The 22,272-nt window shown below is 38.6% G+C and overlaps 1 protein-coding gene across 1 annotated transcript in view; it reads left to right on the top strand.

The window, feature by feature from the left end:
• The window catches only part of SLC2A13 (solute carrier family 2 (facilitated glucose transporter), member 13), a gene marked incomplete at its 5' end in the record, with an annotated part of 154,912 nt that overhangs the window by 104,871 nt on the left and 27,769 nt on the right, over nt 1–22,272 (top strand). The window contains 2 exons of the mRNA XM_010581086.1: nt 6,099–6,262; nt 11,163–11,283. Coding sequence (XP_010579388.1) covers nt 6,099–6,262; nt 11,163–11,283 — 285 coding nt within the window. The remainder of the gene's footprint in view (nt 1–6,098; nt 6,263–11,162; nt 11,284–22,272) is intronic.

Genomic DNA, 22,272 nt, shown 5'->3' with positions numbered 1-22,272 from the left:
GGCTGGTTGAGGTTGGACGGGACCTCTGGAGGTCATCTGGTCCAATCTACCTGCTCAAGCAGGGTAATTAAAAAGCAAGGTAAGAGATTAGGCAGACATGACTTGAGATGTAGACAGGGAAGCAGCAGAGTTTCAGTAACTGCCCAGGTCTCCAAAATGATGTCCATGGTTGCTCTGAATGCAACCTCTGCGAGTGGAAACTGCTGCATCTCCCTTACCACTGTGGTGTGCAGAACATGAAGCTGGGAAGTTGAACGACATTATCCACCGCTCCAATTATATCATCAAATATATGCTGCTATATTGCTCTGCAATCCTTATTTCAAACAAATCTAACCAAGGGATATTTTTACTTTGCTGCTCTACACCACCTTGCCAATGTGACTGTTTCCCTTCCCCAGGCTTTATGTGGTGCTTAGCAGGGCCATAGCATCCCTCCTGTCAGAGAGCCTTCACACCTGGAGCATCTGCTGCCTTTGGCTCCCTCCAGATATATCCACTTCCATCTTGTTTTTGTTTCCAGTACTTTAGCATCTACTTTCCCATATGCTGCTCTTGCTTTCTCCTGCTGTTTCTGTGAGTTCATCTACACAGATGAGTTGCCACAGTTTAACGTATTGATGAAGCCATGGTAATTCTACAGGCCCTTAGTGATGAAAGTGTCAGCTTAAACTTTCTTGATTAAATCCCTTTCATAACATAGGTGTAAATGGGTGGGACAGGCATATGCAAGCTTGCTTTGTCTACAAGCCTGCTTTGCTCTAGAAGGTGTTCTCAAGCTTATATAGTCCATCTTCAGTAAACTGCAGTTACTCAGTGTGCCTGGCCTCTTTCTGGCAGTGGTAATACCACTGGGAGTTTCCTGGCTTGTGCTTCTTGTTTCTTCAGCACCTCTGAACCTTCAGAAATGCTGGACATGATAAGTTTGTTGTGTTCAAGCTGCAAACAAAAGACTAAAAAGGAAGGTGTGTATGTTTGCAGGATTAAAAACAGCTAATAACAATAGTACTATTATACAAATTCATTTTCAGTTCTCAGCAAAAGTATATCATGTGCAAATTCGCATCAGGCCTTTGAGTGGGTAGAATGATTCAGGACCTGTATGTAGGAGCATGGGATCTTTCTCCATCCATCTCTTCCTGCAGCGAGTGGGACATGGCAAGCTAAGCCAGCCACTGCCAAGTGTTTTATCGCTGTGGAGGTTCTGTATTCCACACCATGGCAACACCATTTGTTGGGCTGTTGCTGTTCAAGTTAGCAAGATGTAGAACCGCTGTGATCTTTTATTACCCAAAGGTGAAACACGAAGGGTGGCTTAACCCGTTTTCCTCATTGTCATAATGTATATATTCAAAGCGTGTGTCAGAACAGCAAGCTATCTTGGAGAACGTTATAACTGTATTTACAGGGATGTGGGATACTTTGCAAAAGGAGGGAAACATGAAACAAATTAGAGGACTTTTAAGTTGAGTGGGGCACTTCTGTTTGAAACAATGTGAAATTTGAATTAGTGTTAGTCCCTCAGACTCTTTTACAAGATGATGTCTGTCTAAATGGTCCAGCTTCTCCATTGCCGTTGGCATAGTTTCATACTAGTGCAGCTGCCTGGTTTGATAAATGGCACCATATCCAGCCTGCAAGTGTCTGTACCTGAAAATGTGGACTTGCTGCTTCTCACCTGAACCTTTCACCACTTTAAGAGTCAGCTGGGGGACAAGACTCTATATTCCATGTGTATATAGGCTGTAACATATTTCTGTTTTTAAAATAACTACACTTTGCAGCATGAGTCAATCTAGTTGGGGCTATAGGCAGGAGGAGGTTGTGACCAGGCTTCCCTCGGTGTGACAGCACCGCTGCACGAGGCCAGGGAAGCTGCAGCGCCCTCCGTACCTTGGCTGGGTGATGCTGCACACCTGGCCCAGCCTGGACACATCTAATGCAGTTCCCATGCTGGAAATCATCAAACCTGATGGTAATAAGCTTTAGTAATTCCTAAAGGAGCAGAGAAACAAGTTGAAGGTGTAAATGAAACACTGTTTTGTGAATGTGGAGCATGTTTTGTGACAAATACTTTTGTCTAGTCCAATAATTGTAACGTATAATAAACTGATAGAGCAGAAGGAGAGGATCTTTGTTCATGCACAGTTGCAGAAAAAGAGTATGTAAATCTGTTGAAATTGCCACCACTTTGGATTTTCTTCAATAGGTAATCATTTGCTTCTTGGCTATTGCACTACTTGCCATTTCACATTGTGTTATTTCAGTTGAGTTGAGAAAAAAAGATAGAGGGTTTCATTATCTCTAGGGACTGATTTTCTTGGACTGAGTAGTTTAAATAGTTGGACAGTGATTTCCAAAGTATTGTGCTAGAAAATGTTAACAAACCCTTGCAAAGCTGTGCCAGAGTATTTTTGTTTTCTTAAAAGCAAAAATTTAAATGTTTTCAAGATCTTGAAAGGTACTTCTGAGTTACTTAGATTTATTAAGTAATTTTACAAGAATTACAAATTCTGTCTGTCCTGGTTTCAGCTGGGATAGAGTTGTCTTCCTAGTAGCTGGTACAGTGCTATGTTTTGAGTTCAGTATGCGAAGAATGTTGATAACGCTGATGTTTTCAGTTGTTGCTAAGTAGTGTTTAGTCTAAAGTCAAGGATTTTTCAGCTTCTCATGCCCAGGCAGCAAGAAGGCTGGAGGGGCACAAGAAGTTGGCACAGGACACAGCCAGGGCAGCTGACCCAAACTGGCCAACAGGGTATTCCATACCATGGGATGCCACATCTAGTATATAATATAAACTGGGGGGAGTGGGTGTGGGGGGCATCGCCACTCAGGGACTAACTGGGTGTTGGTCAGCGGGTGGTGAGCAATTGCCCTGCGCATCATTTGTACCTTCCAATCCTTTTATTATTGCTGTTGTCATTTTATTAGTGTTATCATTATTAGTTTCTTCTTTTCTGTTCTATTAAACTGTTCTTATCTCAACCCAGGAGTTTTACTTCTTTTCCTGATTTTCTCCCCCATCCCACTGGGTGGGGGGGGAGTGAGTGATCGGCTGTGCGGTGCTTAGTTGCTGACTGGGGTTAAACCACGACACTGTCCAAAAAAGCTGACATCCTTAGACAGAAACTTTGTTGGAGTAGACTTGATATAACAGATGGGTTGCATTGTTTTTGGATCAAGAGCTACAAAGCCTGGCATGGTGGGCTGCATCTCTGTGGCTGAACCCTGATGCATCTGGATTTGTCTGTAAGATCTGCTTCAAGGAGGAAAATTCTCCTTTTCTTTAAACATTGAATGTCATTGCTTTAAAAAATACTGACTCTTTAAAGAAGAGGGGGGAAAGTGTTTGGGGCTGCTTAATTTCTTCCAATACTTCATTTTCAGTATATAGTTAAGGATTAGTCTGAGGGTTCTTGAATGTGGAAGTGTTTCAAGGTTTGTTTTTTTAATGTACAGCAACTCTTGATAGAAAAACTTTATAATTTTGACATCCTCAAAAATTATCAATATTAAAATCTTTATGTATGTATCTGACTCAGTTAATTTGTGTGGCTTTGTAATTGTCTCTATTTGCTTTCTAAGATGCAGTACTTGCTTAAAAATTTCAAGGATACACATGTGCTTTTGTCATTTTCTTTACATTTCAGAAAATAAGCTAGGACTGCACAACTTTGTCACTGAAATTGCATTCCCTGCAGGAGCTGCAGTATTCGCTGTGGTTGTATAATATCACAGCTTGACCTTTTTCTGCCATATAGTTTTTTTCCTTGTCAGGAAGAAATTAAAAAGACCTGTCATCTTGTTACATTAATAGGCAGTTAGGGCTGCACAGGTTGGTATAAAAAATGGGCATACTAAAATAGGTAAACATAAGCAAATACATTTAGTAGCTATAATCTATGCAAGTGTTCTTTTAAATTTTTGAAATTAGATTGCTATGCCATAATAAACATGAACATCATTGCCTAGCACCCAGGCTTTGGTAGCTTGGCATTTGGATTTGTAGAATCTACATTTCCCTGGTTTGTTTTCTATAGAAATGAAATATGTTGTTTAGTTATGGATAAACTGTAAGCCTCTAGTTGAGAATATATCACCAGTGAGTGTAATAAGCAACCAGAAGGACTGCCAGGGTCAGAAGATGCCTGTTTGTATATATCAGGCAGATGTGCTTTTATGTGATTCTTTATTCTTTGCTTTTTTAACCATATAGAATCAGTACGCTATACATTGCTGCTGACAACTGGCAATTTCTGACTTCCCAGTAGCATTGGATTTTGAGAAGATTTAGACATGTGGCATTTGTGGCTCCTGAAGCCTTGTCTGGTGGAAGTAAACAGGAGTTTCAGAATAGGTGTCAGTGGGCCAAGACTTGACATTTATTGTTATTTTCCTACCCTTAAGAAGAAAAAGAGAAGTGTGTTGGGAGATCAGAGACTGGATGATTTTGGTGACTAGAACAGTGCTGTACGATATACGTTTTGACAGGCAGTTAGCAATTTAATTTAGAGAGCCTCAAGAAGTGTGGCTGCATTACCATTAGTGTTTTAATTCAGATGATGTCTGTCCTTCATGAGTCTTGGTCTCCCCAAGATTCGCACCCTTGCCAGGATCTCACAGTGTGCAGCTCTTTCAGACAAAATGAGCCTGGATGAGGCCTTGCAGTTGCTAATGGGCTGGCAGACCACGGAGCCAGGCTCAAAACCCATGTGTATGTAGATACCAGCTCCTCAGTACCAACAGTTTCACTCGTGGTGCAGCAGGAGAGGACCTCCAGAGTTGGTTGTGTAGGCATGGCCTCAAGTGGCTGTACTGGTGGGGAAGAGGAGCTGAGGAAGGGAGCTGGGACAATCTAAATACCAAATACCTTGTTTTATTCAATGGGCGTGGCCGTAACATCGAGCCATAGGTGCAGTCATTTATGGCTGGTAGTGTCTTAAATGGCTCAAGCACTTTTGCAACAAGTAGTCAGTTGAGCATATTGTCCATCATGGATTATTGATTTGAAATAGAAAGTATCTTATACTTAGAATGGAAAATGTGGACCACTGAAATTTCTGAGGATAACACATCTGGGCATTAAGACAACAAGGGGACATTTGACCACAAAAAAAGTGAGCTTTGACATTTTTTTTGGTTATTACTATGTGGTAGCCTGTAGGCTGCTAGGTATTTGAGGGCTTGCATATTCAGTATTTCAGTCAGCACAAATTAATAGAACAAGATGAGAAGTGCTTCTGCAGCATGAACAAGACTACTCGTGTTTTCTTGAAGGTCTATTTAGCTCTCCCTGAGAACATAGGCACAATATCTGTGTTCATTTGATCTCTGTGAAAAATGGTAGACGGCTTCCTTTTTCTTACCTTTTCATTTTGCTTAGTTGATTTATTTATGAGTTACTGTTCGTGTGGAACAGTTGATTCCTTTTAGAGAGAAGTAGAAAATTTTGTCAAATGTTCCTGTTGGGTGCAGATTCACATCCCTGCGACATGGTGCTAAAGCAGTTCACAGCAACCATATTCTAGTTAAGACAAAAGTAATGCAATAGAGAAGGTTTTGGGTACTTCGTGGCAGTGAAATAAAACTGCAAAACCTAAAACCAGGAGGTTGTGAGTGTCACTTGCAATATGTTGGATGCCATAGATTAGTTCTGTATGACCTTTAATGGGAGTGAAAACGTATTTGATTTTTGAGCTATCTTTCCCTAGGCAGTACACCGAGCACTAAAATCCTGCATGTTTTGGCAGAGAAAAGATAGAGCATAAACCAACAGCTGGATTTGAAAGCAGGATTCATTTAAATTAGAAATGCAAACCCCATTTCTAGCACAATATGATTGACCATTGAAAATATAACCAGCCAAGAGAATGGCAATTTGTCTCTTGATGTCCTCCAGTCAAAACTTTAGTCAAGCGCAAGTTATGCCTTGTTTATGCCTGATTTGCCAGGGTAATTGGGTGTCAGTCTGCAGCTGCATTATGCAGGAGGTCACACTTGATATTTGGTATGATCTATTTTGATTTAAAATCAGAAACTATAACATGGGCCAAATTGAAATCAGCAGTGTTCATATTTGTCTCTCCCTCTGCTTGCAGGTACTACAGTGCTACCATTTTGCAGATGTCAGGAGTTGAAGATGACAGGCTTGCAATCTGGCTGGCTGCACTGACAGCATTTATAAACTTCATTTTTACTCTTGTGGGAGTCTGGCTCGTTGAAAGAATGGGTCGCCGGAAACTTACACTTGGCAGCTTAACAGGTGAGTGTTTAATTAGCGTATTGTATTTTCCTCATAATTATTAATAAAATGAAAATAAAATTTCAAGTGCTAATATTTTCAAAGTAGTCCTCTTTAAAATAGCACTGTTCACCCCATCTTCTCCGTGAAATCATACAGCTTTTCAAGACTAGTAGTATAGTACCACAGCTAAAGGCTAATTTAAAAAAGAGAAGTTTAGCATGTTATTTTTTCAGGTGAAGTTTCTCCTTCAGGTCATGTTTGGCAATGTTTTTATTTAGGTTTTTTTTATGCTTTTTTTCAGTATAAGGAATCAAATGCTTGCAACTCCACAGCTGGTTAGTTTTTAAATCTCATGTGTGTATATGTGATATGTAATTTCTTGCTCATTAATTGGAATTCAGAATATCTTACCAAGAACCACTGGAGAAAGTGTATCATATAGCCATTGTGGCGCTTTTTAAAAAGTAACGCAGTTCTTTGCATAGTTATCTCACATACAATACAGTAAATACCTTACCTACACTAATGTGATTTTAATTCATCTCCTGTATAACATACTAAAAGACAGAATTCTGGATTTGTACCTTTTGTCCAAATTTTCAAATACTGTAACTCATCACGCAGCCACCTTTTGGAAGCAGGAAAAGGCAGAATGAGCAGTCTTGCCTATGCTCAGCTGTGTCTTGCCATTTACCCAGTAAGTCCCTGCTTGCTCCCACATTACGTGCTCATTCTGGTGAAGTGATCTGTGACCAATACCTGCCTCTGGCTGAACTTCTGAAAGCTTCAGACTGTTCCAAGAGCAAGGTTTGGAAAAGAGAAACAGTTCCTCCTCCTCTTGAAAAAGTGTTCACAAGTGTTTAGCTGGGAGGGTTTAACGTCTCTATATTTTGTTCTGTCATCGCTGTCAGGGATCCAAACTTCTAGTTAATGTAACACAGCAGAGTGGGGGACCACCTGCCAAGTCGCTGGCCATCTGCAGTTCCCAAGGGATGGAAGTTAATCTACACTCGCAGTATTTGAATGCATTTATATAGGCAGAATAGTGACGGCACAGTGCCATGTCTGGTTTGATACACAGTCACCTAAATCTGCAAATTAAAACATGCAGTTTGGAGGCAATTTGGTATTCCTAGTTATAATAAATGTGTATTTGGTGTGTTACCATTTTGATTTGGAGTCATGAAACCTGAAGTGTTTTTCATGATCCAAGTTCAGAAATGTGGTCATGACAAAGGAGATCGGAAAAGCACGTTCGTCACGTTGAAGAAAAATGTCAAATCGTTACTTTTATCAGAGTCTACCTCCAGATCAGTTAAAATACATCTCCCCTCTAAGTTCTTCTATGTCTCCAGCCAGTGCCAAGTCTTTCAGAGGGGAAAGGCCCAGTTCTGTACCACTCCCTATGCTCAATACCCTTTTTTCCCCGTTGTCTGTTTTCTTCTCTTTCTGCAAAGTGGATCTCTCCTGGCACTGCACTGGTACTTCTGTTTCTTGGGTGCTGCCTTTCCTTTATACTCTATTGGAATGGAGTATTTATTTATTTGGCCCCAATAACCTCATATGTTTGGCCAGTCCCTCAGTTGTTTATTGCTTATCTGGACCCAGCTGTGTAGGTGTGATTCCCATGTGGACTTTTCATACAATCACAGAACTCTTTGCTTTTTGGCTCCGGTTAACATATTCAAAGGTCATACATTTGAAATGTAGCTATAAATGTCTCTTATAAAGCATATTACTCATAGAACAGACGAGGATATAGAAATGAGACACAGAATTAACAAAGGAGCATAACACAGTTAAGGGTTATTTGTATATGATGTTCGGACACAAGGTAGTTGTTTGGTAAAAATGGTCTTTCTCCTGTGGTTGGTTGCTGGCTGTCAGTCTGCAGCGTCAGTTGGCCCATGCTGCATTGCTTGCTGTGTTGTTTATCATACGGTACCTCCTTAAGGAAGATGCAAATAATGATAGTAATGAAATCATATGTCATCTCTGTACTATTTAGAATTTTTTTTTGCAATGTTTGACACACTGATTTAGGTAGTGGTGGATGTGACATGTTTTCCTTAGTGAGAGGGCTGTTTAATAAAATTATAATTACTGAATCTGCTGATGGATTTGTTTTCCATGATGAGTTTTCTCATGGGGTAAACTTACATTTTACTGCTCTACTTTGGATTGTGTTTCTAAGGACATTGACTTTCACACTGAGTTATTACTGGCTGCTTCTCTGGTCTTTGGAGAAGCCAGGTATGCCCCAGTCTCTCATTACATAAAATGAAGACAAAACTACTACCTTTGCCTACTGCTGCAAGGATGTGGGGGGGGTTTTTTTGGTAAAGATTAATTGATTTGATGTTTGTTAGATGATAACCTATAAGAATAATCAGTAGAGAGCAAGTATCATTAATATTTTGATTAAAAGCCAACATACTATAATTTAATTTTGTAAACTCATGCAGCTTTTCCTGCTTTCTGAAAACATTTGGGAAAGAGCTATTTTACATTTAATTTAATGTATCTTTATAATTTTCAAAATATTAGCAACTTTTTAAAAATTGAGCCTTTCAGATACATGCAGAAGCATTAGGAAAATTACAGGAAACAGCTTCTGCCAAAAAAACCTCCAAAACCCCACACCTTTTTAGTTCTCTTTACTACAGTTACTGATTCCTCCTAGTTTCCCATTCATTTTATGTCTTGGCATCATTTCTTTATCTTTCTTTTGCTCTTTTTCTTCAGTTAATTTCTTTGTTCAAAGCTGTTAATTGGGAAATATGCAGGAATTTTGACAAGGGCAGTATCCATTTTATTTGTGTTTTCCCCTTCAGAAACTGTCAGTTTGAAAGCCTGGTGGTACTTGGGCATTGGACAATTTGTATCTCTTTTTGTAACAAAGAGGATCTAAAATATCTTCAGGATGTATCTTCATCTTGGCTAATGATGTATAGTAATTGTATGTTTTTGTTCATCACAGACAAACTTCCCACAGAATGAAAATCTATAATGAACTTCATTTGCCAAGTTTACATATTCAGTACTTTTCCAAAGAAATAAGACATTTGCAGAAGTACTGGAAGTGAGTGTTAGTGTATTTGGTTAACTTAAAAGACAGACAAAGCATATTTAGAATGAATATAAATAAGATTATAGGCCCTGTCTAAAGATATTTGCTGTCTGGTTTATGGCATTTTGAAAGTACAGTAAATCTAGTACAATATCCAGCCTGCCCAGAAAACTGGGATTATTAGGGTACCTACTAGCCATAGCAGAACAAAGCCAAGTACGAAATAAGCTGAAATCACATTTTATGGTGGCTAGGTGCTTTCTCCACATACAGTTTGTGATTGAGTTTAAGGTTTTAGTTGCCTTGGTTCAGGTAAACGTGTGGTCCAATCATCTGCAGTTCATGCATAGTCATGCCTATTAGCCGTGGCTGCTGCACAGACACATTCATGAATAATTTTATTACACAGATCTTGGTATTTAAGATATTATTTATATCTCAGAAAAAGTTTTTCATGTACTTGGTGGGTTTGCCTGCTAGGAAACTCTTGCTTTTCTCTTCAAAAATACCATCAAACCCACCCCCAAAACTGCCAAAACATCCCTTCTGCCCTCTGCCCACCAAAAAAAATACAGCCCCCAACCCCCCCCCCAGATAATGTGTAATTTCTTAGAGATTACCAGAGTGACATGTTAAGGTTTTTAATGTAGTGACATTTCTATATGTTTGCACAGATGCATTTCTGAGAAAATTACTTATGTGCTTCTAACATACAGAGCAAAGGGGTGATGCGGAGTATTTGGAATTGAATACAGTGTCCTTCATTTGCCCTCAACCTTTAAGCTATATCACTGCACACTTGTAGATGTATGCTGCCTTCCAACTGGAATGTGCTTCAGTGGTTTGTGAGTCTGGTTTTGTATGTTAAGGATAACGTTATTAGACCATTAGTAACTAACTCGCAAATAACGTTATTACTAGTTTTGTATTTTTAGATCGGGCTATACATGTTATATGTGACCTCTCAAATAAAACATGCCACATAAATAGTGAGTATGCAAATAGGTATACGGGGTGTTTTATACAACATAGAACTCGATGCCTTGTCGAGTAGCAGGATGTAAAGGTTTTGTAAGTCTGAGTTTGGGATAGTTGCAGTAGTGTCGTGAATAGTGAAGTATATCGATTTTCATTAAAATGATACAGCATATTGTGTGTGTGTGACAAATAGGGTAGGAAGATAATGAATTATCTTCTAGTAATGGCCTGTTGCACAAAGTACGAACTTTTTTTGCCATCTTCCCTCTCATCGTTTTGCCCAGCTTGTGCACAAGAAATTTGTTGGGGGGGACAGGAGCAAATAGGTGGAAGGGAACTTTTCCCTAGCAGATATTATGTGTGCTCTTTGAAACGAGATCAGAAATTGCTGTTGGGCTTTCTGGTGGTGTTTTTATGAAAAGCAAATTTCTCTCATTTCACAAAGAGAAGTAGAGTCAATGAAAAAGCTGATGGTATTACCTACTTTACAGGAAAGCCTGCAAATCAGGGTGTGGGAGTGGGAAGAAGTATGGTGATCTCAAAGTCACTATTAAATTTTACCTTTACAGAATTATTTTCAAAACCAAAAAGAATATATCCGTTCATTCATGCAGTCTTCAATTCCACACATTAAAAAAAAGTCTCAACCTATTAATTTAATATCTGGACATTAAACCTGATGCACTTGATTTTAACATCTAACCTAAATCAAGATGTGGATGTAGCAAAGGATATTTTTCTTAGGCTCTCATCACAACTCCTTAGCGAATGCTGTGTGCCTTGCCTTCCCAAGCACAGTTCAGTTCAATAGAGAATTATTTCATGTACTCTGAAGAAAAGTATCACATTGTTCTTTATCTGTATTTTTAGGTACTGCTGTAGCACTCATTATCCTAGCTTCGGGATTTTTGCTATCAGCTCAGGTCTCGCCAAGAATCACACTTAATCCACCAGATCCTTCACATCAAAACTCTACCTGCACAAAATACAGGTGAGATTTCATGATCATTCATCCAATCTTCTTGAAGGTTGTTTCCAGTTAACTGAGTTTTACAACCTAGTGTGAGTAAGATACAACTATTCATAAAGCCTAGTACAAGGAACTAACTAGATAACTAAAGTTTAAATCCTAACTTCTCTCAATAGAGAAAATGACACTCTTTGCTTAAATGATCTGACTACTCCTTTGGAATTTCTTGGACTAAGTAAGGTGGTTAAGCAGCAAATTCCACACTTGAGATCTCCTCCGTTATATCTCACCTGCTGCAATTTACAGTAGACATAAAGTTATGAATATTTTAGAAGTAATTTGTAAAAATGCTGTCTGTTTTTCATCTACTCATAGATTTGTCATGTATAACAGCTGTAAACTCTTCAAGAAGATGTGTTCCTTGCCTTTTGTTTTCCTGAGTGGAAAAAAAATAATCTTCAGATAATTACAGACCAATTAACAATTAAAGTAAATGTGATTTTTTTGACCTTTGTTTCTGTAGTGGGTAGAAGATGCACTTTCATGCGCAATCATAGTTTCAAGTAACATTACTTCTAGGGTGTTAGGAATGTGTCATTTTCTATATTTTGGTTTTTTATTCACATGTGAGTGCTGTTATGTTCATTTACCTGGCAGACTAGAAAATTCCCTATTGACTGAAGACTAGTTAAATGGCTGAAGAAATTCTTATGTTCAAAACCTGTTTTACATGTGTTTGCAATAGAGGTAAATATCAAGAAATGAGTGGTATGCTTCTAGTTTCCTAGCAGTATTGGCTAGGAATATGGTTCATGGCTTTTCGTATGCCAACACAATGTCTTGGGTGAAAGATTCTGAGGATTTGAAGCTTTATAGACACCTGGAAAGGGGACAGAAGGTCTTCAAAAGAGTGTAAATAGATGCTAATAACTGGAACTTTAGATACTACCAGATATGAGAATCCCTACATGCAAATACCTATATTTTTAGTTGTTTTCTACTGCAGAATCAACTATATTTTGCAATTTTTGAGATATGCCTATACAGCATTTTCAAATGGCAAGTAATCTGGTTAAAAGGTGCAAAGAGGGAAAGAGCTTCCAAATGCTCTCCTTTCAGAATAAGATAACATTAATAGCAGGATGTCGAAAGGATTTGCATAGGACTTAAGTTAATTACTTAGAAAGGATGTTTGGAGAGCACAGATGCACCATGTGCAAAACTAGTTATTTGTTATGTAGTAAAGATAGACTATTTTATAACCTGAAACAGTATAAAAACTGTGTAGAAGAAATATGGCTAGTCCACCTTAAGAAGTAATGAAAAATTATTTGACACAGTTTTCGTTTTCCAATTAACCACAGCTAGTCAGGAAGGAAATTTAGAGTCGCTGTGGCTTGCTCAGTGTGCACTTCTGGGCAAAAACATGAAAAATTAAAGCAGGTAGTTCTAGTAAAGGCATGTTGTTTCATGAATTATGAGAATATTTTAATCTGTCATAATTTCTGTTTCTGACATGAGGTGAGCAAAAGCAGGTATGACAAGTTCAAAGGGTCTAGAAAAGAGCAATAAAAGAATTGAAATATTTTCATTTGGGAATATTTTGAAATAAGAGAGCTCTCTTAGTTTACAAATAAAAGTGAACACATAGAGGGGCATGTGAAATAATGAGCAGTGTATGAGAAAGCTTTCGTTGCTCCTATTTTAATCTTATACTATACCTTGGTGAAGAGACACAAAAACCAGGAGAGTTGAAACTAACAAATGGATGCAGTTGCCTACAGATCACGGAATTGGGCTACAATACCTGCTATGTAAAAGGATGTAAAAAAATTAGGCATTTATATGATTAATAACTACTTTCACACTTGTGTATCTCAAGCTATATTTGGGATATCAATTTTCATGCTTTAAAACATCACCAAACCCTGACCTTGCTAGAGCTGGAGGAAGAATATTCCTTCAGCATCATGAATATTAGTGTCTGTTATGGAAGGTGATATCAGCCACTGACTCCATAGCAGGAAGCCTCAAAATTCCAGGTGACTTCAGCCAAGGGAGCAGTAAGTGCAAGAAATATTGTTTGCTTTCGGCACGGATCAAGGGAAGAAAAACATCTTAAACATTTTGTCTTTAGTGATGTTTCCAGAGGAGCTTAGTTTCGGTGTGCCTTTCTGCCAAGCTCTTGTAGCTACACATAGAGAAAATACGTTAATTTATTCCTTTGTCTAAATTATTTCTGGACGGGATGACATACAGCCATACATTATATTTGGACTTGGAAAAGTGGCTGTTCAAGATACAGGTATGCCTGCTTTCTGTGCACATGGTCAATAAGCTGAATGAAATTTAAAAAAATGTTTTTGTCATCAGAAAGTAGATGGTGTCTTCACCATTCCGTCCAAGTTAGAAGAACTTCAGCATAACATGCATGGTCTTGGAAGGAAGAGGTGGAGGGGACTGCAAACCAAAGGGAAGCTAAAGGCTGGGCTGTATTTTGGGAGGCTTGCCTCTCTCTCTCTTTTGGCCCTGAAGGCATTCCCCATGGCAGTTATGGAGTTGGGTCAAAGAGATTCTCAAACCTGAGGATTTAGAAGGAAAAGTTTACTTTGCATAATGCCAGTCTTGCATATTTTCTATGCTGCTCTAAGAATAATGGCATTAAAGGAGCTGTACAGATAGCCAGCATGTAGGGTAGCAAACGTTATTATAGGGATAGTTAGATAAGATATCGAATCAAAGTAAAATAAAGTAATCTAATGGCAGTGGTGTCTTGCTGTTAATCCATATTTTAGCTTGCTTCAGTGTAACTGCTGGTATCCCATATTGCTTAGCATTGTACCTTGCAAGCCTTGAAGAGGTCTCAGAAAGTTTTGGAAAAGCAAAAGACAGCAGGACTTCAGAAGATCAACAGGTAATGCCCTCTCTCTCTAGCCACCATAGCCACATTTAAATATGTGTGCCTACACAAATGCAGCGCATAGTCTTCATCTAATGGTGATGCAGTGCTTCTCTGAGGTGAGGTACACTTAGAGCCTAAACCTGTTTGTCGCTTGGCCATCTTAGAGTATGGGGGTGTTTCCTAAATATAACTTGTATTTGTCTTTGCCAAAATGTATTTATAAGTTATAAAAACATAAGTAAAATGTATTTTGCTGACAGAAGTTTCACTGATACTGTGCAGGGTAAAAATGCTTTTTATGTTTGCACATCCATTGGCTTAGAGTAAGTGGGGGTGTTCATTCTGGAAGCCTTAGAGCTACCACAAACGGTCTGTTTGTTGTTCCCACAGATCCATATTCCTCTGCACAGATTAATTCCTGCTGCTAGAATAATAATGAAGATAGAACAAACTAGCAAATAAAGAACACGGTCACTGTCCTGGTTCAGAAAAGCACCTAGGGCTTGAATACTACATTCTGAGAGAGCTGTGCCGTGCAAAGAGAGGTACAGGTTACCTGTACATGCTTGCAGAAAACAAACCTGTAAGATAGGCTGCAAATATCAAGTAAAATATTTTCATTTGGTGTAGACATGTATAATATCATAGTTGACTAACAGCCAAAAAATAATCTGTAAATCAGTGAAAAAAATTGAATGTAATCCTCATTCACAAGGACATCATGGAAATAACGCAAACCCAGCAGGACACCCTGAACACTGAAATTCTCTTTGCCTCCTCACAGGTGGAAGTGGGTGGGTGTCTTATTGAGGAAAGGCAAGATGAATGCTCATCTGTGTGCCATCCTTAAATTAAACTTCATTTTTACACTCAACCTGTGTAAGCTTGTATAAATGTTTGCAGTGTGACCAGTTCTCTTCTTCAATCTTAATCTCTTCAGCAGCTGTGATCTGTTACTTACCATCAAGGCTGCAGAGAAGCTCAGAGGTAAATTTAAGAGTACAAAACAGCATTGTCCCAAAATTTGTCATCTTAAAAATTAAAAGATAAGCTAGCCATTCCTATTATTATTCTGACTACTCAAAACTCTCTAAACATGTTCCCTTTTTTGCTGGGGACTTGCCTCGTTCTGGAAGGAGGTCAAGGTTAGGGCATGTGCAGTAGTTACCCTACTGCCTTTTCCCAGTCTTTAAAGAATCAAAGGTGTGACCGTCCCACTCTACCTTCCTCTGGGACATTCACCTATTTCTGGAAAACCACCATTGTCCTGTTGCCTTGTGTTCTTGGTCTTTTTGTCTCCTTTCCTTCATGTGTCTGTTACTGCACTTCTTGAGACTTGGTCGGCTGTAGAAGACATAATGTGAACTTGTTATCCTTAAGCAATATTTTTCACCTCAGCTACTATATGAAAATGGTAACTTTTATGTTGATCTTAGGTTAACCCTGAGGCTTGTATTCTAGGGAAATGGTACCTGTGCACAAGAACTTTCTCAGGATCCTTCCCAAACTGATTGTCCTCAGAGTTTGATTAAAATAATACAGGCAGTGCCAGCTGTGCTGGGCACACAACGGCTCTGTTGTTCATCTTCGAATTAGTCACCCTCACATGGTTAATGTTCCTAAGCTCGTTGTACAAATACACACCACTGAGATGAAGGCACCAATATTTAGTACTCTTACACAGCATTTTTACAAGATAGCTAATAGGCAGAAATACATATTTTCTTTATGAATTTAGCAAAAGTATATCATTGTGATCAGTCGTGAAAAATGCAGCTAACCTAGTAACTGAAGCTGGTTTTATTGTATTTAATAGCCTTAGGATAAACATAGTAAGTATATTAGCTATTGTACTTTATTTTGTTGAGTTAACTCATTGACAATCTGATTTATCTGCAAGCTAGACATCAGTATTCTTCATACTGTCACTGTATCATAGAACCAGCATTTTTTAAAATATGATTCTCATTTTATGTTTCTAATGTCAGTGACTGAGGTACTGGTCATTCTGATAAATGAGAATTGCAATAATAAATATAGCAATGGTTTTCTGCTATTAAGGTCAGAAGATTATGAGTATTCAAAGAGATAAACATGTTTGAGAATGCTTTTGCCAGCTCTTATGAAATGTAGTTAAAATTCTGATAGACAGTTTACACTGTAGAACTGTAAAATGACCTCAACATAGTCTTGAAATCGATGAAGTAGATAATACAAGGATTTATCGCTTGGTAATAATTTTCCATTTGCTGGCATGTTGCTCCTATCAGTCAAAACTTGTAATTTAATTTAAAATCATAAGGGATAGGAAGGAATATGTCAGTTCTGTGTAGTAACATCTTTAATGTGAATGAGGAAAAAGTCCTCTCATCAGTTCAAACACAAAGGTCTGAAAAGTTGCTTACCTAAACTATAATGTCTGTGAGTGTAATGCAGACCCTCTAACCATTGTTAACACTTCCACTTCTTTGTCTTTGATTCAAACTCTGCATTACTGAGGGAGCAAGGTGATATTTGTATAGTAACCTATTAATGCTTCACTTCCCCACTAATACTTCTAAGACTTTGCTGTTTAAAAAAACCTGAACCAATGTTTGGGGAATTATTTTGTAAAATCTTCCAAAGTGATGGTGTTATACTTTATATGGTCTGCAGGTTTTATTCACACAAGGATGATTTTAATCAAGTTTGAACAAGGCTTGTACCTGATCTACCCAGAAGCGGGGAGCATAGTATTTATGTGTAAGATCTCTTTGGAAGAGTAGTTTTGAAAGCAAAGTATTCTATGGAGATTGCCATTATGCTCAAAATAAAGGTACATGCAAGTCAGTTGTTTCTGTTATTTATTGTCTTTGTTGCTCAGTTCCAGGCATAAATCAGGAAGCAGTTGTGCTGGGGGCTATATAAATTCAGAAAAAAAGATCATCAAAGACAAGAGACTATTGATACCGATGTGCAACTACATCAGGACCCTTTTCATGTGGTGTCAGCATTCCAGCACAGTCTGCTGTCAAGGTGCTTAGAGTAGTAGTGTTGTAGCCGTGATGATGCAGGGACATGAGGAAAGCAAGACTTGTAGAGAGTCGTTTCCTTTATAGGACTATGATGGGTAGGAAAAATGGATGAGCCATCAGGGTCCTCTTCAGTTCTAAAGCAGAAGTAGCAAACACCAAGAAGCCAGAACCAGTTTCTCTGAGTTTATATAAATTGTGTTGCTTAGTTGAGGCATGTAAGTCTTTGGAAAAGAGAGTTTAAGGAAAGTTTGAGGAGAGCTAATGCATTTTTATGTGGCCGGCATGTCAAGAAGGATAAGGATTCGGTACTGGTCTGAAACTTACCTAGGAAGGAGTCACTGAAGAACAGTCTCAGTGGACTAGATGGAGCAGGAGCCTGATTTGAAGATGGGGGAGGGTTGATCATACTTGAATGTAACTGTGATTTAGATCTGTTGGAATAGCTGTGTGGTAAATTACAGAACTGCAGGTAGCATATGAGTACTGTGATTATAAATGGTAGCTTTTCCTTGTGAACATCACTGAGTGGATACATGTGTTACCTAACGGATTGCCAGTAGATCTCAGCAAATAAACTTCTGTCATTTGGTCTCCTATTATCGCAGGAAATTGCTCTTGAAGTCCAAGTGAGTTTTTCTCGTTCTTTGTTGAATATTGTATTTACTGTGTCACAGATACGACAAGTTGAAGTGGTATCTTGCAGTTGCCACGCATTTTAACTACTTAAATCATCTCTTATATTCTTGGCCGGTGATATTTAATCAGAATTTAATGGTTAGCTTTTGGAAGCAACACAGGAATCATCAGAAGTATATAAGGAAGGGCTTTATTTCATGCCTGAAGTGCAGTGAAGCATGTGCAAACAGCACAAGACCTCAGCCACAAGCACCAGGCAGTTTTAAACAAGGTCCTAGTACCTAACTGAAATGAGTTTGTGTGCAAAAATGAAGTAAGTCATTTACAAGAAAAAGACTAAGCTCTTTAATTGTGTAGCTGGCTGAAAACTAACTGCACCAATGTCCTCACATGTCAACAGAGCTGATAAATCTACTGCAATATTTGTCCAAAAGTCCTTACATTTTTGTTGTGTTGAATATCTTGGCTATTTTTCTTGTTTGGATTCATCATTTGCCAGTGTCGCTTGTTGAGTCCAGTTGGATAGGGATGCTCTGAACAGTGATACTCAGCTCAGCTATCATGGCTGTTTTCTTTCAGTTGAAGCTGCTGGAGGAAGATATATTGTCTGGTTGTAGATAGGAGCATACAAGCACAGAAGCAAGGAAAGCTTGATTCCAGTCTGTTGTTTTGTTATAAGGAGCTGGAAAGCAACTACACAGCATTCTAAGAGAGGTAGAGGATTGTGTGCATAACTGATCTTGAGAGCAAAGAGTGAACCTGAGGGCATACCAGCTAGGATGAAAGATCCACCTAGCCTAGAATCATGTCTTCACTATGGCAAACAGCAAGCTGGAAAGAGTAGAAAGCAGCACAATCAAAGTGACATTCCCTTCCAGCCTGCAGTGATTTGCAGCTTATGTTCTCTTTGGGTGGTATGTGCTAATCCTCAGTAGATATTGCAAGATCCTCCTGTCCCTACATTGAGCCTTTCCTGCCTGAGATGTTTTTTATTGTTCTTACAGTTCTATAAGCAAAACCTTGTTCAGCAACATGAATACTTTCATCATGCAGAGCAGGATCAGTGGGGTCAACAAGCTTACAACGGTGGAATTTATTCTGTGGAGAAGACCAGGCATGAGCAAAATGTCTTGCATGTTGTAAGTGTATCAGATTTTCACGTATAGCTGCTACCTCACATGCAAGAGCTGATTGTGCAGCATGTGCTCAGTGAGACTGATGAATCTAAAACAAGTCGGAAAAGTCCATCCCCCAGAAATGTCCATATTTGTGGACATTTTGTTACTCTGGGAGGCTGTTCATGCTACCTATGTAGTAGAATATTATGAAATCAGGGGTTACATTCTGGAAAAGAACAACATAGTCCACAATATATTATCAAGCTCAGTTTGTATTTCTGTAACTGGATGACAGGAACATATGAATATGGTTTTATAATTGGATAACAGGATATGGAAGGCAGAGTTGAAATTTCCTTAAAGTGTGGCAAAAGTGAAAACTGATTAAATGTTTTGAAATTAACAATTCAGAAATTGAGGTTCAGCTTGAAAAAGACAAAATAATCTGGCAAAAAGAGAAATGGCACTTGCAGAGCAAGGGCACTGGGCAAAGGTCTTTTACTGTTAAATCACTCAACAAAAAGTGGCAAGGTACAATTTGCAGCTCAAATTAAGAGACTCCTGAGAATTGTAGGTAAGTCATTACTTACAAGGTCATTTTACAAATTTAAAGCACAAAATGTAATCACAAACCAAATGTAAGTATGGAATATTCTAAGCAGTGGAGCAAAAGCAGGGGAAGAAGCAATTCTGAACCTTTCATTGGCATCTGGAGGGTCAATTAGCAGGTCAGAGATTTTATTCAATCTTTTTAGAGACTGCACTAGAGGCTAGTAAACTACTCAGGAAGAAGGAAAACAGTAATTTTGGTATCAAGAAAAATGTACACAGCTAGCCAATTAATACTTCATCTATGTACTTTAAGTTCTCTGTGAAAGGGGAAGGCATTGTGCTCTTTGGAATCAACTTGTAACCTCAGGAACAGTTCATCAGGCAGGCTGCTCCAGAGCAGAGCATCCTGAAAGCCGGTGGTGCTCAGACTGGCAAGAAATTGCTAGCAAGGGGCCTTGAAGTTATGCTTTCTAGATGTCAGATATTCCCATTTGGTCAGATGAAGAAGACTTAAGAGCATGGAAGCCTTGACTGTGTTGGCAGAATCGGAGTGGGGAATTGCAGGTTTGGGGATATCTAGTCTCCTAATGGTCTGTCAGCTTGTCAGTAAACGTGCTCTGACAGTGAAGCAGGAACCCCAAAATCCCATTCCATGGCAGGTTCCAATAAACTGAGGGGCCATGCTACTGAGACTTTTGTTCTGTAGACTTCATGCCACTGAGCTGCAAAGAAGCTGGGCATCTTTGGAATTCCGGAGCCTTATCCTGGTTGTTGTTATTCTGCTGCATAAGCTGAAGTATCTGAAGTCTAGACACTTGCCTTCTTGTTGGGTTGCCTAGGAGCCCAGCTGGTGAGCAGGGAGGGAAATAGGCACGCTGCAAAACCTTTCTGCTGTAATGCTGCCTGGTTTCATCAAAATCAAATCATCTCTCTCAGGTATTTCAGTCTTGATGTCAGTCTGATTGAGAACCATCCTGCCTGGGAATTTTCAGCTGGCTTTTCATGGAGGAACCTTTTTACAAGACACTAGCTCAGGACCTTAGCACGGATATAAATATTTCATTATAAAGTGCAGGAAAGACATTTCCCATTTATAATTGGATGCAAATTTCCTTTCCTACATAGACATCCTGGAGTGTTTGGGTATAGAGCTTTCAAGGCCATAACTGATCTGTGGTATAGATTTGAAGAAGTGTCAGTATTTTTATAGATTTATATTCTGACATACATTTGGGTACATCTGGGTAGGGCTGATAAGAAGGTACATTTGAGGACAGGAAGGAGCTCTGTAGTAGATAGTTTCATGTCAGTAAGTATTGTGTATTTATTTTCCTGGTATATTGTGTGTCCTAATTTATTTACTTCACTACAAACATGTATGTAATAATATGTGCTCAATTTCAAATTGTTCAAATATTTTTGTTTAAAAAATAGTAATGGGGCTAGAATGAAGAAGAGCATAAGCCTGAAACTACTGTATATTTTATTTCCCTTTCTTGAGAGAGAAATGTAAAGTAAACAGCCTCAGCGCATAATCTTTTTCAGTTGTTTTTAAATTGCTTCTTTTTTAAAAAAAATCTTCCTTGCTTATTTCATGCTGCATCTTCAGTGATCATTAGTCTTTATTAACTGATACAGATTTCTTTAATGCGTTATGAAACAGTTGTAATGTGTATATGTTGGGATTTTGGAGGAAAAAAACATCCATCTTCATCTACCTCATCAAAGTCAACATAAAAATTTTATATCAGTGATAAAACAGGGCACAGAAGAATGCTAGATGGTCTGAATAGCAACTGCCTACCCTAAGTCTGCTGGGAGTTAGATATGAAAGGACTTTAAGTCTTACATATTGAATTTCTGGGTTTCCTCTGACATAAATTGGTCTTGTCTCTAAAACCTAAAGTCAAAGCCTGATTGTATGAACTCACTATATAACTAATGGCAGAAAATCCTAACCCAAAGGTAAAGGGTTTTAAAATATTTGTTATTTAACTTTTCAACCTGAAAGACAAGCTTCAGAAAAGCTGTGGAAAATAACCAAGCTGTGGAAAATAATAATTTTAAATTATTTAAACTGTTATGAGTAACTATAACCTCTGACATTTGGCATGACATGAAATCCAGAAGCCTTTATTATGTTGAATGCCAGCTGGAAAACACAGTTGTGCATAGCCAATAAAGCCCGAGGAAGAGCTGAATTAACAGCCATGTAGGCAGACACTAGACTCAGTAATCAAATTTCTCGTATTTTTTCTGGACTGCTAGATGGGGAGGGAAGAATAAATAAGATACTTTCTGCTTTTGAATTGACTGGTTACTGATACCCAATGCCATATGAGGTTATGTGGAGTTATCCATAGAGCGAGCCCCGTAGGACAGAACAGACAATACACAGTTCAGTTCTGTCATTCATCTCGTGCATCAATATTTGTGAGGACATTGAGGGAAATGACGAGGCATCCAATCCCCATCCTGTCCTCTGCTGGCAACACTATAACGATGACACTCATAGCTGTGTGTAATTGTTATTCCTCTGCATTCCTGTGTCTTGCTGATGTTCTGGCTGGTGTTGGGTATTTGACTATATTTCTGCTTGAAGTAAAACCTAAAAGGAATAAATCTAGAGAAACCTTGAATCCTGAAATTTTCCAAAGAGAATTGTTGCCTAAAGTCCACTTTAATGTGTTAAATTTTGCACATGGCGTTCACATTGGATATAATTTGCATATAGTTGACTTAAAAATCCACTGCTGCACTTGATAGCATGTAGTATTTGGAAATGGCT

Source organism: Haliaeetus leucocephalus, unplaced genomic scaffold (genome assembly GCF_000737465.1).
Source record: "Haliaeetus leucocephalus isolate CR32 unplaced genomic scaffold, Haliaeetus_leucocephalus-4.0 Scaffold751, whole genome shotgun sequence".
NCBI lineage: Eukaryota > Metazoa > Chordata > Aves > Accipitriformes > Accipitridae > Haliaeetus > Haliaeetus leucocephalus.
This window is presented reverse-complemented; position numbering and strand designations above follow the sequence as displayed.